Source organism: Amaranthus tricolor, chromosome 12 (assembly GCF_026212465.1).
Source record: "Amaranthus tricolor cultivar Red isolate AtriRed21 chromosome 12, ASM2621246v1, whole genome shotgun sequence".
Classification (NCBI taxonomy): Eukaryota; Viridiplantae; Streptophyta; class Magnoliopsida; order Caryophyllales; family Amaranthaceae; genus Amaranthus; species Amaranthus tricolor.
The window spans coordinates 11580734-11607796 of record NC_080058.1 but is presented as its reverse complement, the minus strand read 5'-3'; the positions used below and the strand labels follow the sequence as shown (position 1 = coordinate 11607796).

The following is a 27063-nucleotide window of genomic DNA, read 5'->3' as shown; positions in this document are numbered from 1 at the left end:
GTTTCAATTGTAATTTCTTGTTCTTGTTTATCGTTGTTATCTTTGAATGTTTGTTTCTACATTTAATTTGAATTTGATTTTCTCCATGGATTTCATTATTGAATCTCTTGTTAGTTTTAATATGCTTAGTGAGTAGTTTTATTTCTAGGGCTTGGTGAAACTATGCAAAAGGTCATGATTCTTGTTTGATTTTAGGATTTAAATTTGGTTTGTCTAGGCGATTCAATTGATGGGTTTTAGATTGATTGCATGTTTGGCCAATTTGCAAGTTTTATTCGCTCAATTCTATAAACGAGAGTTGCGAGTTTGAGTGAACGATTTCCTTCTTTGAACAATTAAGCTTTAATCGCGATAGCTTGTTTTATTGTTTGATTGTCGAATTTGTTTGCGAGAGCAACATCTTCCTTCGCCTATATTCATTCCTATCCCAATTGTTGTTCATGAATCATGATCGATGCATAGTGAATCCTTTTAGCCCTAGGTTTTTAATTATTGAATTTTATTCATCTCGTGTTTTTTGCGTTCTACTCAGATAAACAAAAATCCAACATTTGATCGTTAGCAATAGTGAACTTGGTTCAAATTGTGACTTTATTTGTCCTTCCACAGTGGTTCGTCCCTACTTTCCCAACTATACTAGTTAGGTGAATTAGGAATTATTTTTGGTAATAAAACGACCTATATCACGAGTATTTCATGTTGAAATACTCTAGGGATGTTCTTGGTTTGTAACCATCTATCCATTCTTTTAAATTATATTTTTGACCTCTATATAAGGCCAAAAAGTCTTCTTCATTTGTATATCCATCATCAACTAGGTAAGATGTTCCTAAAATGGCTAAGTAAAAAACTTATTATTAATCTATATTCATAACTTAAGATGTTGAAATAGGTATCCTCACCACGAGAAACCTTAATTGGATAAAGTTTAGAAAGGGCGTCATTTAGGACTTTACTATCAATTGCAGAGCATTCACAACGCAATAAAACACAAGTAACCTCCATATATGTTGAACAAGCTGCCAAAATATTAGTGGGAATTCACCTTTTTTTGTTCGGTACCGAGGCTTGTCAACCTCTCAAACTTTCAGGTCAATGAATGTTCCATCTAAAGCTCAAGACAATTCTACAAGTTACCAAAAAAAGTATCATTTCTAAATTAACTTTCTTTAGAGAATAAACTTTTGAGAATTTAAAGCGATAACTTACTTTTGAGAATTTATATCGATAAATTTCTTTTGAGAATTTAAAGCGATAACTTACAGTTTTATTCTTTAAGCAATCACTTACAAGTTCAAAGCAAACTTAAAAAAGTTTCATTATTAAACAAACTATATTTAGAGAACAAACTTTCATTTTTAAGGTACAAACTTTTGTTCTTAAAGCAATCACTTACAGTTTTAAAGCAACACTTATAGTTTTATAGAACAAACTTTTTAGAATTTAAAGCGATAACTTACAGTTTCATAACCTTAAAGCGTCACTTATAATTTTAAAGTGACACTTTTTATAGACGTATAGCGATCACTTAACCATAAAGTGATCACTTACAATATTAACGTCATAAATTAGAGAAATTGGTTAATTATATAAACTTATTTCATGGTAAGACGGTCAATACAAGGCTTGTTGTTTTCATTTCCTTAAATTGTCTGAAAGGAGTATTTTGTTTAGATTTTTATTCTTTCCCTCAAACATAATTATAGCATAGAAAAACTCGTTTCCTGTCAATATAAGTGCAATATAAATGTAGTAACTTCTCTTAGTTAATGAATAATGAACGGTAATTAGAGATGTAATGTGTATTCAAATAAGAAGTTATGATATGGTATTGGGAGTGCAGTGGCTCGAGACTTTAGGTGAAATTGTATGTGATTTCAAGATTAAACAGATGAATTTTGCACATAATAGAGAGAAGTTGATATTAAAAGGAATAATTTTCCCTAGAAGAATGACAATATTAGGGTTGTTCTCACACAAGATGGACATCTAATATCATTCATTAGCAAATCCTTAGGAACAAGGTGGCAAGCCTTATCAATATATGAGAAAGAGTTTTTCAAGTTTGGTACATGTTGTCCAAAAGTGGGAACAATACGCAGTGGGAAAGCACTTTGTTGTAAAGATTGATCAGAAAAGCCTTAAATGGCTTTTGTAGCAACGGATATTTACTCCCTTCCAACACTTTTGACCTTTTAAGCTCATAGGGTTTGATTATGAAATACAATATACTCCCTCCGATTCATTCGAGTTGTCCCATTTAATTTTTTGACACTATTCATCGATCACTCTTAATTTGTATTTTATTCTTAATCTAGACGTCAAAATATAGTCATGTGGGATCTTGTTTGATTCGTTTCAATGTAAATTTTATTAATATCAAATTTTTATAATTTTTAATTATGCACAATTAGAGATATTTAGAATTGAATAGTGTGCCAAAACTAAATGGGACACCTCAAATGAATTGGAGGGGGTAGAATTTAAAGTGAAAATGTGGTAGTTGATGCTTTGTCGAGAAGGCAAGACATAGATTTTTATTCATGAATTTTGAAAAGCCCACGAAATTTTGGATGTTGAATTTTGGAATTCTTGTTGCTGTATTTAGTACCATTTGTGGGTAGTGTTAATTTAGTACCATTTATGGGTAGTGTTAATTTGTTAAAAATTGTTGAATCTAGTACTATCTTATTGTTGAATGCTGGAAACCCTTTTTTATGGGTTTTGTTGCTTCTATGTAAGGTGTAATTGAGTTTTGTTAAAAATCTTGAATTAGCTCAATTCTTATTGTTTGTTTTTCAAAATGTGTGACAAAGTTCTATTAAGATTTCAAAATAGGGGACTTACGATAGGCATTTATGTTGATGATATTGATAAGGTTAGTTTGTTGGACCTAGTTCTTGATTGAGAGGATGAATGTATAAAATTGGGTGCTCCAATGCCTGCAAACCCTCAAAGATAGCGGTAGGGGTGATGAATGGACAATCATTTCTGATCGAAAAAAGGTATGGTATTCTTCGATATTTAAAATAATACTATGAATGTTATTCTTCCATATTCAAAATGATAATATAATATTTAAAATGCGTGTTTTGTTGTTTAGGGAATTGATCCAGCTATGAATGCTTTATGGCCAAAGGCGGGACGAAGGTACTGTTGTAAGCATTTGTCCAAAAATTGGAAATCAGCTTATCCATGTCCTATTATGTATGTGCTTCTGGAGAGCATGCAATGCATCATCGAAATACACATTTCGTAAGGCAATGGAAAAAATAGAAGAAACTAATCCGTCAGCTAGAATTTGGTTGTCAAAGGTGGGTGAACAATCATTATGGAGTACACATGCATTCGACACTGCTATATCTTCAGATGAGAATAATACCAACTTCGTGGAAAGTTTCAAAGCAACTTTGGGAGTTGATAAATGTAAACTAGTTATGACGTTGCTTGAAGGTAGTGTCATGTTTTTAATGTGGTAAATGTTGTACATGTAAATGTTGTAAATTTGGTTCATGTTTTAAATGTGGTAAATGTTGCACATGTTTTAAATGTTGATAGGAATTAGAAGGGTGTGTATGGTCAGAATGGCTACAAGAAGAGAAAATGCTGAGGAGATGGATGACAATGCATTGTGCCCGAAGATATTGAAGATTATATAAGCTTTGACATTAGAGGCTCGAGCATGTAGAGTCTTTAAGTGTGGAGGGGGCGAATTTGAAATAGTGATGGTAAATCTACTTTACCCGTTTCTGTTGTTGAAAGAACTTGCGTTTACAATAAGTGGAAATCAACATGAAATCCTTGCAAGTATGTCATAAGGGCAATTCTTTATGCTCAAGATGATTCGGCAAGTTACTGCACCAAATGGTACCATGGTCATATGTATAAGAGAGTGTATGGACACAAAATTAAGTCCATTCTAGACCATGACCAGTGGCAAGAGATCAATAAACCTGTCATTCTACCTCCTATAATGAAAAGATCAGTTGGTAGACCATCAAGAAACAGAAAAAGAGATGGAGATGAGAAAAGAAAAGGAAAAAGGTCGAACACGGTCAAGTGTAGCAAGTGTCATCAGTTGGGTCATAACGCAAAAACATGCAAAGGTGGTTTAACTCCCAAAGAACAAATGCAACAAGATGGTCCAAGACAATTGACAAATAAGAAGGCAACGCAGAAATCAAGGAGAACATGAATTTCTTCAAGTATGGTTACGTGTAAGTAAGTTTAGGTTTAAGTAAGAGGCAATTATGTACTATGTTTAACAATGTTAGAAGTGCCTAAATATTTTGTCTCTATTTTGTACTTGGTGTAAACGATAGCAATATGTCTATTACACCTCGTTTTTATAAATATAGTACTTGGATTGTAAAACCTTGCCATAACCACTTCCTTTTGGAAATTTAGAAGTGGTGATATTATCAACAACTCTATAACAAATCCATTACAAAAGTAGCTAATTTTCATTAATTAATGATAAGAGTACATAACAACCATATAACCTTACTTTTTTAGAAATAATACAATACAAAATGCCCCCATCTAACCATATAAGCATTCACTTAACAACCATATAACCTTACTTTTGTAGAAATAACAAACAAAAAAAAGGCAAACCACTAGTACTAACTTAACAAACTTCATTACAAGTTTCTCTAACTCTTCAATCTTACTAACTATAATTGAACCCCTCCTTTGCAATTGATTTTGATCTTCATGAAGTTTGAACTCTCCACCAACCCTAATCAACTTCTTATCTGCAACTCATTTGAAAAAATTACAAAACTTACATTTGTAGTACATACGATCGGAATTTGCTTCTAAATCTGAAACTCTAATCTTAGCCAATCTTTGTGGTGAGCAATTACATTTCTTTGCTCTAATCCAAAGCACTTCATTGTTGCTTCCATGCGAATTTGAAGAAGTATTTCGAAAAAAATTCACTTTAAGCACAATGGAAAGTTAATATTATAGAAGATGAAGAATTGAAGAAAAGTAGGGTTTCAATTAGGGGGAAAGAATGTAAATTGGATGAAAGAAGATAGAATTAGGGTTTACAATTTAGGGGAAAGTGTTGAAAGCTTTGCTTCAAAAGGGTCACAGTGGTACATTATGGCAAACCTCAGGGTCACCACGTGGATTTTTAAAAATTTTTGGTTAGCACGTGGAATTTCCCAAAAATAAATTAGTGATAAGCCCTTATGTGTAGTTAAAGAAGATACTATTTACATGGCACCATGGTAAATCTAAAGCTAGCCACGTGGTTATAGATTTCATAGTGTAAAGATTGAAAGTCTATTTCAGTTGGAAAGGCTTGACTAAAGATACTCGATAGTTTGTAAGAGACTATTTGTTGTGTCAATCAACAAATATGAACCCCTTTCTTACCCTGGCCTTATTTAAGCCTTACCTAAACCCCATTAAGTATGAATAAATGTATCTATGAATTTCATTATCGGCTACCTAAATCTATGGAAAATGAGGTCATTATGATGGTAGACTATTAGTAGATAGACTGAGTGAAGTAACCCACTTCTTACCCCCTATCTCATCCTTTTACTATTATATAGAGAGCCCAAACATACTTCGACCATGTGTTTAAATTCCATGGTTGCCCCTAAATTATTTTGAGCGATAAGGATCCCATCTTTATTAACCAAATTTTGAAAACTCTTTTTACAATACCTGACCCTTAACTATCTTTATTTACTTTTAAACATCTTTGGAGTGATGGTCAAACCAAGATAGTGAAAAGATATTTGGAAATGTAACTCAAATGCATGTGTGGACAAAAACTAAAAGAATTGTGCAATTAGTTACCAATAGTTGAATGGTGGTACAATACTACAATACCCATTTTCTCACTTCAACCCAACTTACTCCCTATATATGAAATTGTTAATAACCAAAAACCTTCCTTACAAAGCCTACCCTACTTAGCTGGAGAATCTACTAATGATGTCGTATATAGGAATATGATCAGTCGAGAACAAATGATTAACTTGGTAAAAGCCGGTTGTTGTAAGCTCTGACATAATGGTTCAGTATGCCAATAATCATAAAACTAATAGCCAATTCAACATTGGAGATTAAGTTTGGTTGAAAATGCAACCTTATAAACAGAAAATTTGAACAAAATAAGCAAAAATGCATAAAATTATTTCCAAAATAAGCACGTAAATCTCCAAATCTAGGTTAAGAGGCTATTCGTTGTTACTAACAGCGACGATTTCTAAGCTGACTTTTTAATTCAGTTTAAGTAATGGCTCGTTGTTAGTAACAGCGGGCCATATGCGAAGAAAAAAATTTAATTAAGTATATGAGAAAGTAATCGCCCATTATTATTAACAGTGGACCATTATACATACAAAAGTCAACAATAGTCAAAAAAGTTAAAAAAAAAAGTCAATCCAATCGCCCCCTGTTAGTAATAGCATGCGATTACTTGGCCGACTTTTTTTACTTAGATTTAGTAATTATCCACTGTTACTAACAATGAACAAACTCTATATCTTAGAAATGGACTGAAGGGGCTTATTTTGGGAAATATATTTTTTCAAGAGAATATTTTTAGAAGAAATGTTATTTTGTTCAAATTTTCTTAAAAAACAAGGGACAATAACTCATCAAACTAACCAGAAATTGACACAAAAATACGCAAGCCCTTTTCAGATTCTGGATATTGTGAGTGCAGTGGCTTATAAGTTGTATTTTTCACAAAACATCAAAAATACATAATGTTTTTCATGTCTCTCAGCTTAAGGCTTTCTATGGACTTTTACCAACATCAGTTCATATTCTTCAATGACTACATGGTCATCATAGTAATTCAACCCCTCCAATTCCAGAAGCTATAATCGACCGAAGGATTGCCCATAATAGCAATACTTCTCGGATTCAATTATTAGTTAAACAGATGGATCATTAATGAAACTACCAACAACATTATAGGCATCATTGATCCCACAAGTTTAACTTTATCGTATGTAATCAAAGCCTTACAAAAACGTAACTAAAGTCACCTTTTTTCCGATTAATTTTTCAACCCTCAAATTCAAATACAAAACATAAAAACCCAGTCCTGAAATCTACGCACAAGACATAACATCCTACTAGTCCAAATCTAGAACTGACTGACAAAAGTTGCAGGGTATGACGCGTTCTAAGAAAGCACGGCCATCACCTCTGATACTCTCAACGCGATGTAGTTAGACCCATCACTAGCCTTCACATCATTTGCTGCATATTTAGAATACAAAACTGTGCTTCCCGGAGTAACAGGCAATGGAGTCCTGTTCCCTTCTTCATCCAAAAGACCAGGACCAGTTGCAACTACCTGTAAAGGCAGCAGCAATATGATGAGTAAACTGAGGCTTAAACACATCATCATGCATGGCGACAACACTATTATGAATTATCAATAGATGTCTTAATATGTCTATTATTTCTGTTATAGTAATCATTTGTCATTGAATCTACAACGATCTTAATTACTTACTGTGCCGAATGAAGGTTTCTCCTTGCTGGACTCGGTCAACAACAATCCTCCTGCGGTTTTGTCCTCAACCTCGGCAACCTGTCCATGCACTGCATATAAGTATTTTGCTATGTTCCAAGCATTTTCAGAAAAACACATTTAGGTTTGAATGGCCAAATTTGAGCCCTTATCCGGCCCGTTTTTATAAGTGCTTTGTAAGGGCCGGCTAGAAAATGTGCCGGGTTGTAAATGGGCTTCACTACAATTAAAATGGAGCGGGCTATAAAAGGGTCTAATAAGGGCTGGAAACGGGTTTTTATAAATAGAAAAAGCAAGCTCTACTACAATTATTACCCAATGGGGATTATTAACATTTCTACAATTTAATTATTATAAATTAATCAATGGGGATAATAACAACTTCTATTTATGAAAACGGGCCAGGCCGGAGCCCCAACTAAAGCCCATATTAAATTTTAAATACCCATATTTTAGGCCCGTATCCGGCCCATTAAACAACCTAGCACCCATCTTGTTTTAAAAGTTCAAACTGCCAATGCGGATCTCAAGTATGAAAAGAATAAAGAGAAAAAGATGATACGAAAAATGAGAGAATAAGTCAAGGTCAATATTTCTACACTACCAAAGAGGTTATGTTTGTCATGTCACAAACCTTTATCAATATTCGATCATTCAAAGGTTTGAGATCCTTAATGTCATCGGTCTCTAGAATGCCAATTATATCATCTTCTTTGAGTATTAGATGACTTGATCCATCGACTTCTATTTCAGTACCGGTATACTTTGAATATACAACTTTAGCACCAGTCTACAGAAAAAAACATATGCAATTTGTTTTTGGTTATTCACAGCTATCAAGATTTATAAAGCACGTATAACTTTGAGCACAAGGACATCAACCTCAACAGCAACAGGCAGTTTTTTTTCACCGATTCTTCTTCCAGAACCGACAGCAACAACTTCACCTGATTGGGGTTTACTTTGCGAGGTTGTGGGAAGAAAAATGCCACTACTGGTCTTCTCCTCAACTGTTTTTAATTTTATCAACACTTTCTCGCCCAGAGGCTTAATAGATGTATACTGGCCAGAGCAAAGATGTCAGACAAATTATGCTAAGGTTTAATTTGATGAAGAGAAGATCGAATTTAGTCGCATACACTAACCTTGGCGGCAGTAACTGAGGCAGCATTTACAACCAAACCACGGAATGAACTTGAAGTAAAACTAGGAAATGCAACAGAAAAATTGATGTTTGAGATTCGTGAAGCAGAGCGAAGGCCTTCAAATGAGGGTGAAATTTTGATGGTTGCAGGTGAAATACTATTGAGCTGAGTAGCAGCCATTCCTGTACACATTAACAAAAATCTAACTTACACACAAACTCTACAATAACTATTTCACAAATAGTATTTTGATTGCCTATTTTAGAGAGTGTTTGGTATACGGAGTGAAAATCTAACGGAAAGGAAACATTTTTTAAAGAGAGAAAAGGCTAATGCTAAGTGTTATTGTTATAATTTGATTGGCATAATGATACGTAACAGATACCATTATTTTCAACACACTCTTACTCATGGAATCAATGGAGAATCAAAGCAATGGGCTTTTTTGTTCAATTTCACGTAGTGTCTTATCGTATAGTTGAGAATGGAAACAAAGTAGCGGTATTGATTATCCTGTAGAAATGGTTACACTTTCTTTCTCTTCATAACAAACAAGGGATCCACTTATTTGTTTCCCTTTCTTGCTGATAAAAAAGCAATACCAAACACCCCCTCAATGTCTTATTTCTCATTAACAAGGTAATGTAAAATTTTCAAAATTCCAAGCACAAACTTCCATTTTTAGTAAATATGGTTAAAATCAGTACAAACTACAAAATCCTAACCAATAACTCAGTATCAATTTTTGTACTATATTTGTTGTTCAAAATGTTAATAGCTTCCCAAATTGAATTATTACAGCCATTCAATTACACATTAGTAAAACTTCCTCCTCCAGTCAAACAGTTCTATATCAGCCACAGGAGCTTATTTGCAAGCAAGAATTCTCATGTCTCTTATAATCCAAATCGTCAAAATTATGCGGAATAAAGTACACAATGTAGCTTTATATTGACGCAGAGAAACTCCACAGTGTAACAAAAAAGCAAGGCTGAAAGAATAACGGGAAAGAATAACAGGTAAGAATTCTCCTGTCTCTTGTAAATTTATTCTCCATACACCTTAACGTGTATTCAGGAAAGTAGGAAACATGACACGAGTACTGGAAAATCTTGTAAAGAAGGTTAGGCAAGTCAAAACTACCATTTCCTAATTTGAACAATAGCACTATTGCCTCTTTGAGAAGCTGGTGTGGGAGGCCGTTGAGGTGAGGAATAAAAGATTAGAGAGCCTAGAAATCTCTTAGGGTATGTTTGAACAACATTTTAGGAAGAAAGACGATATTTTTTCCTTTCAAATATTTTCATTGTTGGAAAGATATTTCTTATAAGAATTATGAGGGAGTTTTCACCCTCCGATTCCCTACCTTATTTCTATCCAAATGAAACAAATCTCGTTCCTCCATTTCCCTTCCCTTACTTTTACTCCATCTTCTCCCATCCAAATATAGCATTATAATTGTTAGTATTACTCGTCTAAATGAGTAATAGCAACAAGGAATAGTCTTGAGTACAGTTCTGCAACATTCATTTAATACTCTATCTTATTTCTCATCATCTGAATTATATCCATACACTCTACATCCATTTATCTGAAGTACTTTCCTTTTAGAAATAAATCTAATAATTAGAGTGTAAGCCATAAAAAATCACTCCTAACCCAGTTCAAATCTAGAGGAATCGAGCTATATACATAGACCGAAGATTAAACATCAACATCAACATCAACATTAACATCAACATCAACCCCATTTAGAAAAGAACAAACTAAGGGGTGTTGGGTATGAACATTTAAGTTATTTACTTAGTATTTGTTATAATAACTTAATTATAATAACGCTTAACATTAACCCTTATCTCTCTTTACGTATTCTCTTACATCGCTTTATACAAAACAATTAATTATAATAAATTTTAAAATTGCCCATATCTCTCTTTATTTATTCCCTTTACATTAAACATGAGGAAAATCAGGACATATGCAACCTCGTTGTTGCAAAGTGCAGAAACACTCAATACACATCAAATTTGTTGGGCAAACAATTGAATATATGTGGTGTAAATTAAACAGTGCCCACAATTTATTCACTGTTTTTTCTTCCAGAATCCTATACAAATTAATAAAAATCCCCAAAAGTGGAAAAATGACGGTCAAAAACCACATATCTTCCCTTTGTATTCTTCCTGAATCCTATATAATTATAAACTCGATAAAAATGGTACAGTTTGTTTGAACTATATAGTGCAATTTCATAGACAAAAGCATAAAAAACCATTTGCAACATTTATTAATAATTCCCGCATAGATTAAAGAAAACAAATAGAAAATAGAGTAATTGTTGAAGGGATGAAAAAAGAAAGAAGAGAGACAAACTTACCAGGTAAATCGATAGATTTCAGTGCTATGTGGGATTTGAAGTTTCAAGGGAGAGTGTGAAGATTTTACGACTAGTTGGGAAGAGGCAACAAATGAGGCTTTGGGTTATCCTCAGCCAAAACTCAACAGGCTCCTAAATCCTAATCCCCAACTGATGCTGTATGAAACCCTCTATATGCGACTAACTTAAATTTAAGAAATTATGAATTATATGGAAAGTTTTTTCGATTATTAATGATATTCTCGTGTTATTGAGCATTTTATAATTGTAATCTTTTTAAATTTTTTCTGTTTAAAATCGTTAAATTTTTTTTTCTTAGTTCTTTTGTTTTCCAATTTAAAACATTAAAAAATAAATGAAAAAGATAAAAACGTTAATGGTTGTAAAATGTTTAATAACACGAGGATACCATTGACAATCGAAAAAAACTTAAGGGTACCATTGATAAATTGCAAAAACTTAGGAGTATCATTGATACTTTTCCCTTTTACAATTAATCTTTTTTTTTACACAAAAACTTGTATGCAGTCGTCTCATGCATGCGATCAAAAATTTTATACTTGCCAAATTCAAGAACACCAATTTCAAGACTTAAAAAGCCAAATGTAACAATTAAAACCCCTACTCCAAGCCTCAATTTTTTCTTCTCCAGATGCTTAGTTTAATTTTTTAGCTATTGACTTCAACCCTTTAAACACTCATTCCATTACTTAAAACGTCAATTCTAACTCTTAAAACTCTTACTCCAACCCTTAATTTTATATTTTGCTTACCTACTTCAATTGTAAAATATTCATTTTAAGACTTAGAATATTCCACCACTTAAAATGGTTTAAAGTTTGTCAAATCCAAGAATTAAAATGTCTACCTAAGATCCAAAATGTTCATTTCAAGCTTTAATATGGCAACTTCAAAATTATGTGCTGGACCTATGAGTGGTCGCACGTATGCGGCCGTCTCACAAAGGATTAGTTGATTTTTTTAATTAAGGGATATTCTATATGGTAGTAATATATTTTTATGAAACGCCAATGGTAGTAAATTTTTAAAAAAATTCCATAGAATAGCATTGTAATGTTGTACTTAAAGCTACTGTAATATTAATGGGCTAAAAATATTTAATTGGTCGTTAAGTTGTGAAATATCTTAGGGATATTCTATATGGTAGCAACATACTTTTATAAAACGCCAGTTGTAGCAAATCTTAGCTATAAAATCTTAACATACTTTTAATGAAGGAAAACAAGGGCAAATAAGATATTTCGCAACTTAACGGCCAATTAAACGTTTTTAGCCCATTAATGTTACTGTAGCTTTAAGTACAAAATTACAACACAAATTCTTGTAAGACTCGGTCTCTTTGAAAGACCTTTTAAAATTGGACTGGCCCAAAAACAAAAATATATAGAGTAAGTGGACACTAAGGTTTAATGGGCTGGACCTGAGAGACTTCTCTCAAAGAAACGGTCTCTTCGGAGATCGACTTAAATTATAATGCTATTATGTGCAATTTTTTAAGGTTTGCTACCACTGGCGTTTCATAAAATTATATTGCTCCCATATAAAATATTCCTTTTATTAATTATTTTAGAATGATTTATCTATCTACTGTTGGAAAAGAACAAATTACCCACTTTGGGGTTTACCAAAATATATTTCCCAAACTAGTGTTCATTTAGAAACAAAGCTATATGATTGTGATATGGAAGTTCCAAACCTCTAAATTCTATCAAAATCTAAAATAACCCAAAATTAAATTAGAATTGGAACTCTTACCTAGCAAGATAGAATTCTAAAGTAGTTTTTAGTCTTATTGTTAATGTTACAGTAGCTTTTGATGCAATACAATATATTAGTCTTACTATTTTTGTGTTTGTTTTCTTTGACAGGTTCCGTTGGGTTTAGCACATGAGTTCATGTAGATTTTATGATTGCTTAAATGAATGGGCAATGTTAGCAAGCATATAATTGTTTGAGTTTTGAAATTATAGCCAAACTAGTGTTTATTTTGCCTCCTTTGTGAAAGCAACGAATTCCAATTTAATTACAACTTTGACCACAATTAGAAGAGCCACAACTACTCATTTTCACAGAGAAATCAAAGTGGAGAAGAAAAAACGAAGAGAGAGAGAAAGAGAAATCAAAGAGAGAAAGAGTCTAAGAGAGAGATGAAAAAATAGATGAAGTCTAATTAAGTAGACATTCAATATAATTTATAAGATTTAATGGTTAAAATAAATACATGATCTATTTTTAATTTAAAATTACAACCGTTGATAATGGGTGGTGGTAACCTGGAATCTCTTTCTTTGCAAATAGGCATCAAAGCTTAGCCCTTTGTAAAATAAATTAAAGGTTGACTCTTTATTTGCAGATGGCTATAGGTTAGCCTTTTAGATGCAATTTTTCCAATAATTTTTGATAAATTACATTTTTTCATTAGTGTTCACATCATTTAAAATCAACAACAAAATGAGTAGCTCTTAGAGGAAACTGTAAGTTCAATATGTTTACATTTTAAATTTCTTTTCATGTATTAATGATGCACAATCACAAGAGCACACATTATCTTAAGAAATGTAATTAGAAAGTTGTGGATGAACCTTGTTTCATTGTTACATGGAGAAAAGCTTTCTGAACGTTTGAATTAATCTACAAGCTCCGACATATTGTTCTAAATGTGGCGCCAAAATGTTTGAATATGAATCAATTGTTGTATGGAGGTAAGCTCAAAATTGCTGAAAATGACAAACATGTTGTGCCCATTGAACTCATTGCCTCAAAGAGAAATTGATCGTTTTAGGAAGTACTCACGACTTTATAATAATATGTACGCATTCGGTTCTCAATGTCTGGATATACTTTTCAATTTTCTTTTTAGTCATGGTCTCCCAATCAATGAAGACAACAAATACATCATCTTTGTATTTGATAAAGTAGCACCAAACTTTCCTTGAATAGTCATCTATAAAAGTAAGCAAATAGTTGCAAACATCAAGTGAGGTTTTCCTAAAAAGCCTCCAAAGATCAAAATGAACATAATTAAGTACTTGTTTGGTGTTGTGGATGACTGGTTTGAAACTCACCCTCTTATGCTTCCTACAAAAGCAATGTTCACAAACCTAAGATTACCAAGCATTTTTCTGCCTAGCAAGCCTTGTTTGCACAACTTACATACCTCTTTCGCCCATATAACCCAACCTCAAGTGCAAATATTTCATTTCATCGTCAAGCATAGTGCTAGTGGAGATATTCACCGAGTCATAGATAGTAGAACCATCAAGAACATAAACGCTCCCATTCAACCTCCCCTTCATTATAACTAGTGACCCTATAATGAATTTAACATTCCACCTTCACATCTATTCCTACAACTATTCTTGTCTAAGATATTCAATGAGATCAAGTTTTTCTTTAAATCCTGAACATGCCTTACATCGGTCAAACACTTCTAACATCAACAACCTTGTAAGTAGCATTGTTATCCATCGTCATACTTCCTCTATTACCCTTTCATAGGTAGAGAAGAATCCCTTGTTGGGTGTCATATAGAAAGAACATCTGAAGCCAAGAATCTATTAACCCTCATATTTGTATTGATTTTGTGCAACTAGAACACCACCATCATCACTATTATTCACATAGCTAGCCTTGACATTTCTAGTTCCCTACTTAGACCTCCCATTATTGCTGAAATATTTCCTTTTTCAGTTTCAACAATCCTTCTTGATTTGAGCCTTGTACTTACAATAATTGCATGTTTTCCATTACCATTAATTAGTAGATACCTTCTCATTAGTTCTACCCCTCACAAACAAGCCATCATTTGAGGGACTAGATGATTTTTTTGACAATTGGGTATCAATCAAGTCCTTTGTCAAGGCATTCTTAAAATTATCTCTGCTCATATTCTCTCTACCATAACGTAAGGTCTTCTGAAAGTGCTTGTAAGATGGTGGCAAACCACAACAAATATATAACCAAGTCCCCATCATCAAGTTTCACATTAACGTTTTGCAAATACATGACTATTGAAGAACATTCATTAAGATGAAACTATAAAAGTTTATCTTCTCCAAGCGAAGATCGTAGAATCTACTCTTCAAGAGTAACCGGTTAATCACACTATTTTCCATATAAAGAGACTTCAACTTCGTTCTCCCATATATCCCCTTGGTTGTGGTCTCTTTGACTTCTCTTAGCACCTTATTTCCAAGAAAAACTTTTATTGTCAATAGAGCCTTTGAGTCTCTCTTATCCCATCTAGCTTTAGTCATCCCTCCGGTCTATTCACTACACCATCAATGGCTTTGTGCACCTCACTTTGTATTAATATTGCCTTCATTTTGAATTCTCATACGCCAACTTTTACACACCTATCAAACTTTTCAATATGTAGCTTTATTGAAGACATGTTTACCAATACTACGCTCCTAAATACCACCAAAAACACTTAAGCTTTGATACTAATTAATACAAAGTAAGATTAGGGTCTAAAGGTTTAAACTTTATCCCTAAAAACACCCAAGAATAGAATAGAGGTATGTAGACTTTTTTGGCAAACAACTAAAATGAATGAACTACGAATGGAAACAATAGGAAATAAGAGCAATAACAAATGAAGACGCAAATCTACAAGGTTCACTTAACTTGGGCTACATCGTGGGTGGTAGTTAGCATTGATTAATAGTAGAGAAACAATGAAGTTCACAAGAACTCAATACACTAGAGTATTACCTTAGATAGGAGGGAGAGAAAAAGGTGGGCTATGTATTTAGGTTAAAGGGTTAAAATCAACTTAGTTTAGAGTGTAATGACCTCCTATATATACTAGGAGTAATAACCCAATGATAGGGATAAAAGCCATGACAAAATTGAAAGAATAATCTCGCATTTTGTGCCACAGCAAAGCAGGGGTTGCTGTCTTGATGAAGTGCTCGTTTGAGCACTATATCCCGTCATTCGAGCACCTTATAAGGTGCTATTACTGTTTTCGCTGCATTGCTGCCTCGTTCTAGGCATGAGGCACTCTAATTTTGCCTTGCCTGAGCACTATGACTAGGCATCACTTGGATGATCATAACCTTACTCCTCCTCATCAGTGTCCCGAACACTCACTTGCCACACCACGGTGCACAATGAAGTCACCAATCTCAACAAAAAAATTACATAGCCATATGCTTGCTCAGTTACTCAATTTTATTTTATTTATTTTTTTTTTTTCGGATATTTCATGATATACCGCTGAGTTTCTTCGAAATTCACCATATACCACACGAAATGTTTTAATTCACCATATACCATTGAGTTTACGTCCGTTAGCACAGAATACCATCAATGACAACTGCCGTCAGTGTGCCGTTTGAGGTAAATTAATAATTCACCATATACCATTTACTTTTTTTATTTGCGTCAAATACCATTGTTTTTAAAAATATACCCGTTGGAATGCCTTGTTTGGTGAAGAAGGTTGATGTCTGCGAGTAAACGATACCATAAACCAATGTTGCTGCCCATATAGGAAACAACCTGAGTACTCCCTTTGCCTCTCCTACCTCACTATTGCTGCAACCGTCAAACGAAGCCTTATCAAGAAACCTAAATTGATGAGTTCCATCACGTGTTTGTGTTCCATGTGCGTCTTCTTTGTTACCGATTACAGGGAGTTTAACATTCCAGTTTCAGGCTGCTTTGACAAACACCCTTCCGATTCTCAAGAATGGACTTTCATTTGCACTTATTATGATGTATCTATAAGTTGCGGTTCCAAGCAAGAATATAAGTAGAGCGATTACCACGATAATGCAGGGAATTCCAAATCCGAGGCCCCAATTAAGGTTCTCTTGGACATAGCTCAAAACTCCAATGCCTAACAAAGAACCCGTGCACAGACCAAAATACCACCAGTTAAAGAAAGAGCTTTTGGCTTTGCTTTCAGCAGGATTTTCTCCGTCAAACTGATTGGCACCAAAAGCCTGAACACAAGGCTTGTGCCCACCTTGCCCAATTGCAACCATATAAATTGCAATAAAGAACATCATCCTCTGCAAATGTGAAGAACATCCAAACGTGTCGTTGTTCATTGTGTCCTCATTGATACAGCTCAGGGAAGGCAGCATTGCTGATAGAGTTAGTAGGCCTAGCCCCTGGTAAGCCATCCAAATGAGATGAACAAGAAAGAAATTTCATAAGCATAAAGTACCTAAAGCACCTTAAAACATTTTACAAACTTCATGAAAAAATACTGGATGTAGCTTTGTTGGACATTCAAGTGTAGAGAGGAGAATGAAAAAAGTAGAGAAATACAGAGCGAAGAAGACAACACACGCTAACAATGCAGAAGGTACTCTGCGCCCCGCGGAGTATTACGCGCCACGCGGACCTGAGGCAGAAGGTACTCCGCGCCCCGCGGACTGCTGTTCGAGTCACACTATATTTCAACAGTTTGCACTCATCTTCAATAGTTCAATTTCTTCCCCTACACACACTAACAAAATGTCTACGTATGCAACCAAATTCAAACAAAGAGTAGTAGTTTTGAATCAAAGAACTTCACAAATTTCCTCAATTCTAACGAAACAATCCTAACAAACCCATCTTAAAATTTCAATTTCTGGTTATCAAATACCCATCAAACTTAAGAAGACACAAATCCCAAAATTATGAAACAACAAAAAATTGATACTAAATTACTAACCAAGATATAAATAATTGAAGAAACCAGAATAGTATAAAACCTCCCAAAAAATAACGAATCAACTGTAGCAAATTTCAAGCAACAAATCAACCATTTTCAGAGAAAATGGCGAGAAGGAATCAAAGAAAAATGGCGAGAAGGAAGATGGAGGAGGATCAAAGAAATTTCAAGCAAGTTTCTTGAATGGAGAAGAAGAAAGATGGAGGATCAATTTTTTGAAGAAATACGCTGTGTTTGGGGAAGTCAAGCCTAACAATGGCGCCAGTTGAATGCGTAAGGGCATACTGATAATTTTACCACAAACGGCACATTAACGGCAGTTGTCATTAATGGTATTTTGTGCTAACGGACGTAAACTCAATGGTATATAGTGAATTAAAACATTTCGTGTGATATATGGTGAATATCGAAGAAACTCAGTGGTATATCATGAAATATCCGTTTTTTTTTTTGTCAAATAGATAGATATATGAATATATACAAAAAAAAAGGGGAATATACAAAAGCTTACTAATAAGGCCTCCAACCTGTTTAAACCCGATATTTCAGATCAAATATTGGATTTTAAACAAGATATTTGGATCAGAGTTTGTATAAATCAAGTTATCTAAATATATGATTTACTATTGTTTATTTATTCTATTTATAAATTTTAAGTTTTATTTTCTGCTCCCCTCTCAAAATCTCAAAACCTAAAACTTATTGTTGCCGTCTAAACAATTGTTGGTCAACAGAATTAAAGACCATTAACCACACACCTTAATAAATTGGCAAACGCAACATATGATTACATGACATCTTAATCAGACTAAGGCTAAGGCTATAGATTTCTATTTAATCAACATAAAATTACCCTGAAAATGTGATCATAATATATATGGGAATCAAATGATGAGTTGACATTATTCAGCACTGCCTCTATCATGTATCTTCATCTACTCTTGCTATAAAGGTATTCAGTATTGAGATAAACATGAACCTGCTTTGCAAGTCTTCATTCTCTTCACTGCTATCTTTAAACTTTAAAAATGTTATTGCCTGGAAAAATCGACGTTATTATTTCACTACTGTTCACTAAACTTCAATCGAAAAATTCAGAATCAAGAGTACAAAGATACACTGTTGATTGTAGTGGTAAAATTGTCCTCTAGCCGTGCTATGATATTCCGCAACATTTCTTCCGTAACAAAACAGCACCAGAACGATAAATATTAGTCTGTAATCAGAATGATGGCAGTCTCTTTCGTTTCCTGTGATTCCATTGTTCAGACGCATTACAGTTCTCGTTGTAAGATACCAAAGCAGACTCTGCTACTGATTTCCGAGCAGAAGTTCTGGTTCTCCTACAAACCCATTTCAAGGGAAGACGATTTACAACAGCGCCAATATCCTTCGAACTGGTAAGTTCAACGACATTTTGTACTTGATTAAGAATCTTATGGGTCAATGCCATCGCCTTATCCAATTCAATTGAATCATCCAAGGGCTTTCTTAATAAAGTTGTTAATAGATCTCTAAATGAGTGCAACGACATGGAACTCGAGTCTCGGTGGATTTGACACATCATATTGACCTTGATAACATGTTTGCAAAGGTTACCTTGTAAGGCCCAAGCGCAATCACAAAAAGCGAATTCTGATCCAGGATTCCAGACTGTATGCAGCACATTATCATCTTGAGGACTTTGAACCTTGGCAAATACACCATCGTCTTCATTAAAGGAAACATCATTATCAGAAATTTGTAAAGCGCAGTGCCACGGCGTTGAAGCTATGTATGCATCCTTTACATCTTTGAATGTGTCATGTTCATCTGCGTAGCGGTCCAGCCAATAAGTAGAGTGCACCTCAGCAGTCAATTTGTGCACTAACCAATCGACTCTTTGAAAAGCGCCAAGGTGTGAATCACCAGATAGTTTGTCTTTTAATTTGATATGATAGGCTTCACAAGCCCCAGCAACTTCCAGGCTTGCAAGAGGAACACTCCGCAATATTGAAAGCCACATCTCTACCAAAAGCAAGTACACCAAGTTAAGGGCAAGAATATTGTTACAACTTTCAACTGCATAAGCACGATTGAAAACTAAAGTGGGTCAAACCTATCTTCGGCAACCAGAAAACTTTGAAATACTGCATGAATGCAGTTTGTGCGATGAAGTCTTGCATGAACTTTTCAATAGCAGCTGCAGAATCCAGTCTGTTCCAAACATTACTAATAACATCACCTAGGCGTTTGAAGATCTCCCTTTGAACTTCCATGTCACTGCATTTTTTTACTATATTTTTAAGCCAAGCTCTACGAACACGCCAAAACGTAAACAACACAGGACAGCAGAACACATCCCTACAAAAAGATCCGGTTGTAAATTAACAAATAAGTTTATTGATTTATAGTATTTCCAAACAAATGATTAATATGAGTAGCCTGCCTTATAGGCTCCAACTCTGCAGCCGCATCATCTATCACAAAACCACTTGCCTTCCATCCAGTATCAACTGCACGTATTCGAGAAACTAGAGCTTTCATCCACTTTGAAATATCTGGCTTAGCAAAGCTGGGTGTGATTATCCATGCCACAGGCAGCGCATGCCGTCTTGAATCAAATACCAGAAGTGTGCATAAAGGATACTGGATATAACCAATAGCGTCAATAAGTATAACAGTTGAAGCAGAACTAGAATTCCCTCGGTCTCTTTAATTTTGCTAAAAGCTAATAAAGTTACTTTATTAATTGTAGTGGAAGAATAAGACAAAAAACAAGAAAATTAGGAGAGAAATGTGGAAACACAACCAAAAATAGAAATGTTGTAAAATGAAAGAAAAATCATAGGGACACAGGGGATATTGGAGCTTCGACACAAAAAAAATCATAAATCAATGAGAATCCGAAAAGACAAACACAAAATAGCATATGGCTATCATCTTACTCTAAGCTTTTTTAAGCCAAAGGTTGAATCCGCTGCAATGATGTTGTGATGCCCAAACCGTATCATCTGTTGCATTTGCCACTCAGTTTGAATTCCCAAAATAAATGGATCGTCATCAGATGTATCCTGATAAAAGAAGACAGACTTTTTATTTCGTTCAACCCACAGCCTAACACTAGCTTGGTCGTCCAGGTCAAGTTCATGAGTGGATCTTTTAATAACCATTCCCAGCTTTTGGACATATTGAGAGGCCATCTTACCAAGTTTTGCATCCGCATCACAGTAACGTTGAATCCCTTCAAGATGTTTCTGCACTACATTCTCTTCAGGGATGCCAAGGTAAATCATCGACATTGTTTGTTGCTGAATCTCAGAGCCAATATAAGGAATTTTCTTAGCACCAGGACCTATGGCATCTCTATCGAGTACACCATGACAGGGAAAACCAGACCTGTTCACATGACGCCTCTCATTATAAATGATGAGTGCAAGTTCTGGGTGTGCATACAGGCGCTTCATTACAAAATGACATGTACAACCCCTCATAGACTGCGGTCTTGCAGCACGATTACGCGTATTCAAACGATACTGCCTACTAGGTAATATGTCACCTCCCTCGCCGTAATTTTCAGGTCCAAACGAACACCAATATCTGCAATTTAGCAGAGAAAAAAACATCAAATTATAGAGTTTCTTATCTAAGAGAGAAAGAACAAATTATACTTATTTTGCGTGTAGTTAGGAATACAGGTAATCAATCAAGAACAGACATTTAGAACAACCTCATCCAAAATATAGTTCATATGTTTTTTTCTGCTATATTCCATCATATGTTATTCGGACTCTTCATTTTGCTTCATGTATCCGTGTCCTATCCTTGACGCTCGGACATTGGTATGGCACTTAGACACTTCATTTAGGTGTAAAATTGAATATTTAACGTATCCACACTTAAACACGTACAAGTATCCAACATCGTATCCGAGTCCAAGTAACATAGGCTCCATCCAAATAGAAGATGGTTGTTGAACCGAGTGTCTTGATCTCCGCATTTTAAAGAGGTTCTGTTTAGAAGAATGAAGCATCAAGGGTTGAATGCTTTTGAGATACATATCCCAAGGAACTACACAAGGGTGTACACGTTTGCACCTACAATTGAACTAAGGGAATGTTCAACAAAATACTAATTTGAGCCTTTTGTTTGCCGTAGTATAGCTATAGAGTGTTTGCCTATTGGGCTTTTACTTATTAACATCCAAAACTAGCTAGGATTGTTATTGTTTGTTATTTTATTAGTTTCAGTTATTTGTTGCGAATAAGAAAAACCCATGAACCTTCACATTATAAGTGCAAGTTCGCTATGTGTTTATCAATCAGTCAAAGTTTGCGAGTTTAACAACAATTAAGTGTTGCAAAACCAAATTGTTTTTGGACCTAGTAAGGTACCAAGAGAGAGTGCAAAAAAACTTTCTCATGTACTCCACAAGAGAAGCTTGCAAACCCTTAAAAAGAACAAAATTATTGTTATTGAAGGATGAGTATTCAGTTCACTTACATCTATCCCTAAAGCCTATTTTTGATTTATGTCTCAAATAAAGTGCAAGTTGGTATCAACACAAGAATCAATCATCCTAGGACTAAGACGTTAGTTGTGCTAACATTTAGAGTGTTGCGTCCAAAAGCTTGTCATTGATTGATTTGTCCTTGTTTCGAGGTGAGTTGCGCTGAGACATAGCACAATTGGGTAATGATTATTTGTTTTGACTTGGATTTTTATGTGCAAATAACTTCTAAGTAATTTAGTTGCACATTGCAACTGATAAATAATTCTTGCCAAGTTAAAATTACTCCGTTAATTTGGCAAGCACAATCTTTAGAGATCAAGATAATAAGGCAATTTACAACCAATCTATTTCTTTAGATCCTATTTACATTTTGGCTTCATAAATTGAATTTTGATCAACATTTCAATTGCACCTTTAGTTTTTACTTCACTGATTATTCAACTAAAGAAAAAATTATGATTGTGTTTGTCATGTCTCAACAATTACAAGTAGCAACATAAACGAGTTTAGGGAGTAATTTGCAAAGATTATGAAGGATTAAAGAAAGTTAAAACAAAGAAAGCAAAACCCAAACGAGCTGAGAAATACAACTGCAACTCAAAGATTAAAGTTGCGAAACTCAATGGTGTTTCTACTGAAATATACCTTTAAAGAGCTTGTGTTGGAGTGATACAAATCGTATAAAGAACACACACTAGAATAGAAGAAGTATAAATTAGCAAATATGAAGCTAACTAAGCTTACACCAACGTGGTTGAAAGGAAAACATATGACCAGAAGTAAAGAGGTAAAAGGCAAGATTCACTCATGGGAAAAGGAAAAGCAAAACGCTATGAAGGAGAAATATGTGTCCGAATTATGAGAAGATATTATCAGTCAAGTGGAGCAACCTTCAACAAAAGGGTAAGACAATGTCAAATAACACAAGGAGATGGAAACATTATACGTGGAATTTTGGTGAGATGAAACCTAGGTGTTTAATTAGAGATCGAACGAAATCTTAGATAAGTTAGACACCCACTTCGATATTAGGTATTAAGAGGTTTTAGGTTTGCTTTTATGTATGAGGGGAATTTGAAGAAGACTTAATTCAAATATTTTACAAATGCAACAAATATAAATGGTAGATTGAGTCAATTTGCAAAGCTTCAAGGAGTCTTAGTTGGCTCTAAATTGAGCAAAATAGAAGTTGGAAGCTTTTTAAAAGGATCAACTACGACTAGTGACTCAAATAAGGCAAAGAAAATCAAAGATATCTTGTAAACCAGTGTCCAAATGTTTATACAATCGCCAAAGAGAAGGAAATTAAGGTGTAGACCAAAATGTTGGATGAGTTGGAAGCATGCAAAGAAGATAAATTGCAAATACATAGTATTTTATAAACAATGAGGGTGAGACGGTTAAATGTCTTCCATCTAACAAGTATTGATTATCATCAAGATGAAGATAAGGATGGACCTTCAGATGTGTGGAAACCATAGTGCAAAAACAAGGTCGGACCGTACCATGTCGACCGTATCGTAAAGGTTTTCAAATTTACTGAAACAGTATTACCAACATCGTAAAGGTGTAAAAGAACAACAATTTAGGTCATTCCAAGCGATATTTCATGAATTAGGCCGATATTTGGTGGTACGACAACCACTATATCCCCATTACCGAATCACCGTGTCTATTACCGCAATAGTGACCGCATTTTTGCACTATGGACTGGAAACACTTAAAACAAGTGTTTCAATGCTTATCAGAAATTTATTTAGTTCCTTTTGAAAATAAGTCCTTTTCAAATAAAAGAACGAATATCTTTTCGTAAAATATGAGTCATGTTATGTGATCATAGATAAGGACAATGAAATCAATTGGGGAAACCAATATTTGAAGAAATGGGAGCTTCCGACCACCCGACAACCTTGTCCATAAAGATTGTGCAATGATCAAAGCAACACTCATATTCGTAAATATGCCTAGTAAATATATTTATTGGTTTTTCTAGATGAAATTTTTATGAGATATCTTGAAAATACACGCATGTCATATTTTGTATGCAAACTATGACAATCAGATAAGAGGCTAAGCATGATACGTATATCTTTGTGTATACTATAATTGAATTTAGAGTGAAGAAAGATCTGCTGCCATTGCCCCCATCTAAAGCTACCCCTCCACGGAAACCACTTCAAGCATGAAAGTGCTCAAGAAAGTAAATCACGGTTTTGCCTCACTTATTTTCCTAGCTAAGGAAGTTTTGGAGGAGTTTCAAGATATGCTTAAAGTTGCTCGAGGCGTCGAGCTATTGCAAGAATTTGTAGAGGTTGTTCTCCATAATTGCCATAACTTAAGGGAATTGAACACGCGATTGTGTGTTTAACTCTTGAAGAAACCAACGAAATGTAATAACAAGTTGAGGAGATAACGGATAGAGGATATATGTAGGAAAATACAAGTCCTTATGTTATTCCTACATTGTTAGTTCCAAAGCAAGATAGGACATGGAGAATGTGCATGCACATCATAGGCATTAAGAATATTTTCAAGTATGAGACTCAAAAAATGAGAAGCTTACACTGTATCTAGTAAAGTTTGTGATAGTATATTTCAATTTTTGACGATATTTTGGTTTACAAGCAAGTCCAAAGACAATCATTTATTCAATTTGCGGTAAAGGTTTGAAGTTGTAAGAGTAGCTAAATTGGAGAGGTGCTCCTTTATGCCAACTATAATCATATTCCTAAGCTATATAATGTTAAATGACAACGTCAAGGTTGATCCAACAAAAGTAAACACAACAGAGTCTGGTAGTTCCTTGTCATACTTATCTCAAGGCAAACTCAAGTTTGATTAAAATTCTAGTGTACTCCTTTTGAACTCTAAAAAAGCTCAAAAAGCATCTGAGATTGAGAAGGAAAAGTTGTCTTCGAGGTCTTAAAATTACGTTTGTTAGTAATTTTGAATTCTATCAAGGAAGGTTTATTGTTCAAGAAAAATATGTTTTTGGAAGATATCAATTTGTGACATGTTGATTTAATAAGTTCATGTAGGTTCTCTCTTAGTTAGGAGCAAGGCCTAGGCTCAAGGCGCCACGTGAAGGTAGTTGTGGATTGGTTCTCCAAAACGGTTTAGTAAGGTGTTGATTTTGTGGTTACTCTGCCTCATACTCGATGTGAACATGACTCAGTAATGGTAATTGTGTATAGGTTCTCCAAAATGGCTTACTTTAGTTGCATTAAAAGGAAAAGTATTCTACCAACATTGGACAACCTCTAATTTTGCACTACTATCAGAATGCATGGAGTGCCTTAAACTATTGTTGGCCATTGAAATAGCAAGTTCTTAAGTCTGTTTTAGAATACTATATGGCATTTGCCGAGAACCAACAAGACTTTGCTTGAATTATAGCACATCTTATCAACCACAAATACACGGTCAAACAAAATCGCCATAAGATATTGTAACTATATATGCTCGATAAGGCCAAACAATTATGATTTTATTTCTGCATTACAATGGATCATTATAATAGGGTTTATTAAATCATTTGTTCTTATTTATGTAAAGTTGCAAATGATCTTGCAATCAAGAATCAATCGAATACAAATCTATTTGTTATTATCAAGTTAAGATTAATATTTGGATATCTCTCAAACCCCATCTAACCGGGAGTCACTTGGAAATGAAAATGGCAAAGATACACTAGACCTTGCAAGAAAAAAAAAAGAAAAAAAAGAAAAAAAAAACTCCCAAAGCCTATTATAATTTGACACCTCTCAAATAAAGTGTAGTTGCTCTAGAGAAAAAATTGTTTTATGCAAACAATATAGAACAATTCTTTGCTAACATACAATAACAAAACCTCAACACCCAAGCTAAAAGGTGATTGCATATGTTCTTCAAATATGCATAGCATAATTCGAAATCGCTTGAATGATCTCTCAGGTAGAATTCAATACAGTTCACTATTCCGCATAGGAGCACAAATGGTTGAATGAGAACATACACAAATTAAACATATACGATAGTATACTTACAGCTTGTATTCCAAATATTCATCATTTTTGTACTCTTTTAAGCTTCCTCTCCTTCGTTTCCTTCCTCGTTCAATATGAAATCGAGTTGGGAACTCCACATTTGAACATTCTCCGACAATAAAATCATCAACTCGGTCAAAAGGAATTATAGCTACATCATCGTGGCGTTCAGCATTACCAAACTTTGTCCACTTCAAATCAGTAGATGAAAAATCCCCTTCTGGTGGATCTTGCACTGATATATCTTCAATGGATTCAACTATTTCCATTTTCTTTTAGTTTACAATGAAGATAAGATATGTCCTTTGAAGTTAATCCTCAACAGAAATCTTCTGCAATGTCCATCCAGAGATTGATTATGTGAATAATTTCCAATAAGGGTGGTTTGGAAAATGAGAATGAGAGTGGGAATTGAGAGACTTGATGGGAACTAATAGTTGGTTTGAGTTGCGTAGTACTTTCTTGTTTGAGGCGTCGGGAGGAGTATTCAACAAAACAGTGATGAAACGGAACGAAAGGTCGCCTGCCGCCTATGGTTTTAGAGCCTTAGAGGGGCTACAGGTTCAAAGAGGTGAAGACCCACGAAGAAGAATGAAGAAAGAGCGAGTCTGGCTGGGCTGGCGGTTGCGTGGGGCTGCGTTGCGGCTTCTACGGTGGGTTAAAGCAAGAGAGGAGATAAGAGTGCTGCTGTTGATGGTTGGGCGCCGGTGGTTGGGGCGGTGCTGCAAGGGCGGCTACGGGATACTTACGGTTGGGGTTTGATTATACACAACAATGGAAGGGAAATTTAAAAGAAATGAAAAGGTAGAAC

The 27063-nt window shown here is 34.5% G+C and overlaps 2 protein-coding genes and 1 pseudogene across 2 annotated transcripts; all 3 read right to left on the bottom strand.

Annotated features, from left to right (window-relative positions):
• Positions 1-6665: 6665 nt before the first annotated feature.
• LOC130797337 (20 kDa chaperonin, chloroplastic-like) lies at positions 6666-11215 on the bottom strand. The gene is made up of 6 exons (XM_057659914.1): positions 11039-11215; positions 8662-8843; positions 8399-8578; positions 8151-8306; positions 7499-7576; positions 6666-7336 (listed from the first exon to the last, which is right to left on the bottom strand). Exons 2-6 carry the CDS (start codon positions 8839-8841, stop codon positions 7163-7165), a joined length of 768 nt encoding a protein of 255 aa, XP_057515897.1. The 5' UTR covers positions 8842-8843; positions 11039-11215; the 3' UTR covers positions 6666-7162.
• Positions 11216-15931: 4716 nt separating this feature from the next.
• Positions 15932-17196, bottom strand: LOC130828569 (protein NRT1/ PTR FAMILY 5.10-like; annotated as a pseudogene).
• A 1394-nt stretch (positions 17197-18590) lies between these two features.
• LOC130797335 (uncharacterized) lies at positions 18591-27063 on the bottom strand. Its single transcript, XM_057659913.1, has 5 exons — positions 26253-27063; positions 20663-21314; positions 20164-20363; positions 19834-20078; positions 18591-19742 (listed from the first exon to the last, which is right to left on the bottom strand). The coding sequence occupies exons 1-5, from the start codon at positions 26519-26521 to the stop codon at positions 18958-18960; spliced, it is 2151 nt and encodes a 716-aa protein (XP_057515896.1). The 5' UTR covers positions 26522-27063; the 3' UTR covers positions 18591-18957.

What these genes read in the sequence shown, in the direction of transcription:
- LOC130797335 (XM_057659913.1), bottom strand. Translation starts at nt 26,521, where the DNA reads ATGGAAATAGTTGAATCCATTGAAGATATATCAGTGCAAGATCCACCA. An exon ending in GCAGAGTTGGAGCCTATAAG is followed by an intron (nt 20,079 to 20,163) that starts GCAGGCTACTCA and finishes ATCTTTTTGTAG; the next exon opens with GGATGTGTTCTGCTGTCCTG. An exon ending in TTTCTGGTTGCCGAAGATAG is followed by an intron (nt 19,743 to 19,833) that starts GTTTGACCCACT and finishes TGCTTTTGGTAG; the next exon opens with AGATGTGGCTTTCAATATTG.
- LOC130797337 (XM_057659914.1), bottom strand. Translation starts at nt 8,841, where the DNA reads ATGGCTGCTACTCAGCTCAATAGTATTTCACCTGCAACCATCAAAATT. An exon ending in CCTCAGTTACTGCCGCCAAG is followed by an intron (nt 8,579 to 8,661) that starts GTTAGTGTATGC and finishes TGCTCTGGCCAG; the next exon opens with TATACATCTATTAAGCCTCT. An exon ending in AGAAACCTTCATTCGGCACA is followed by an intron (nt 7,337 to 7,498) that starts GTAAGTAATTAA and finishes CTGCCTTTACAG; the next exon opens with GTAGTTGCAACTGGTCCTGG.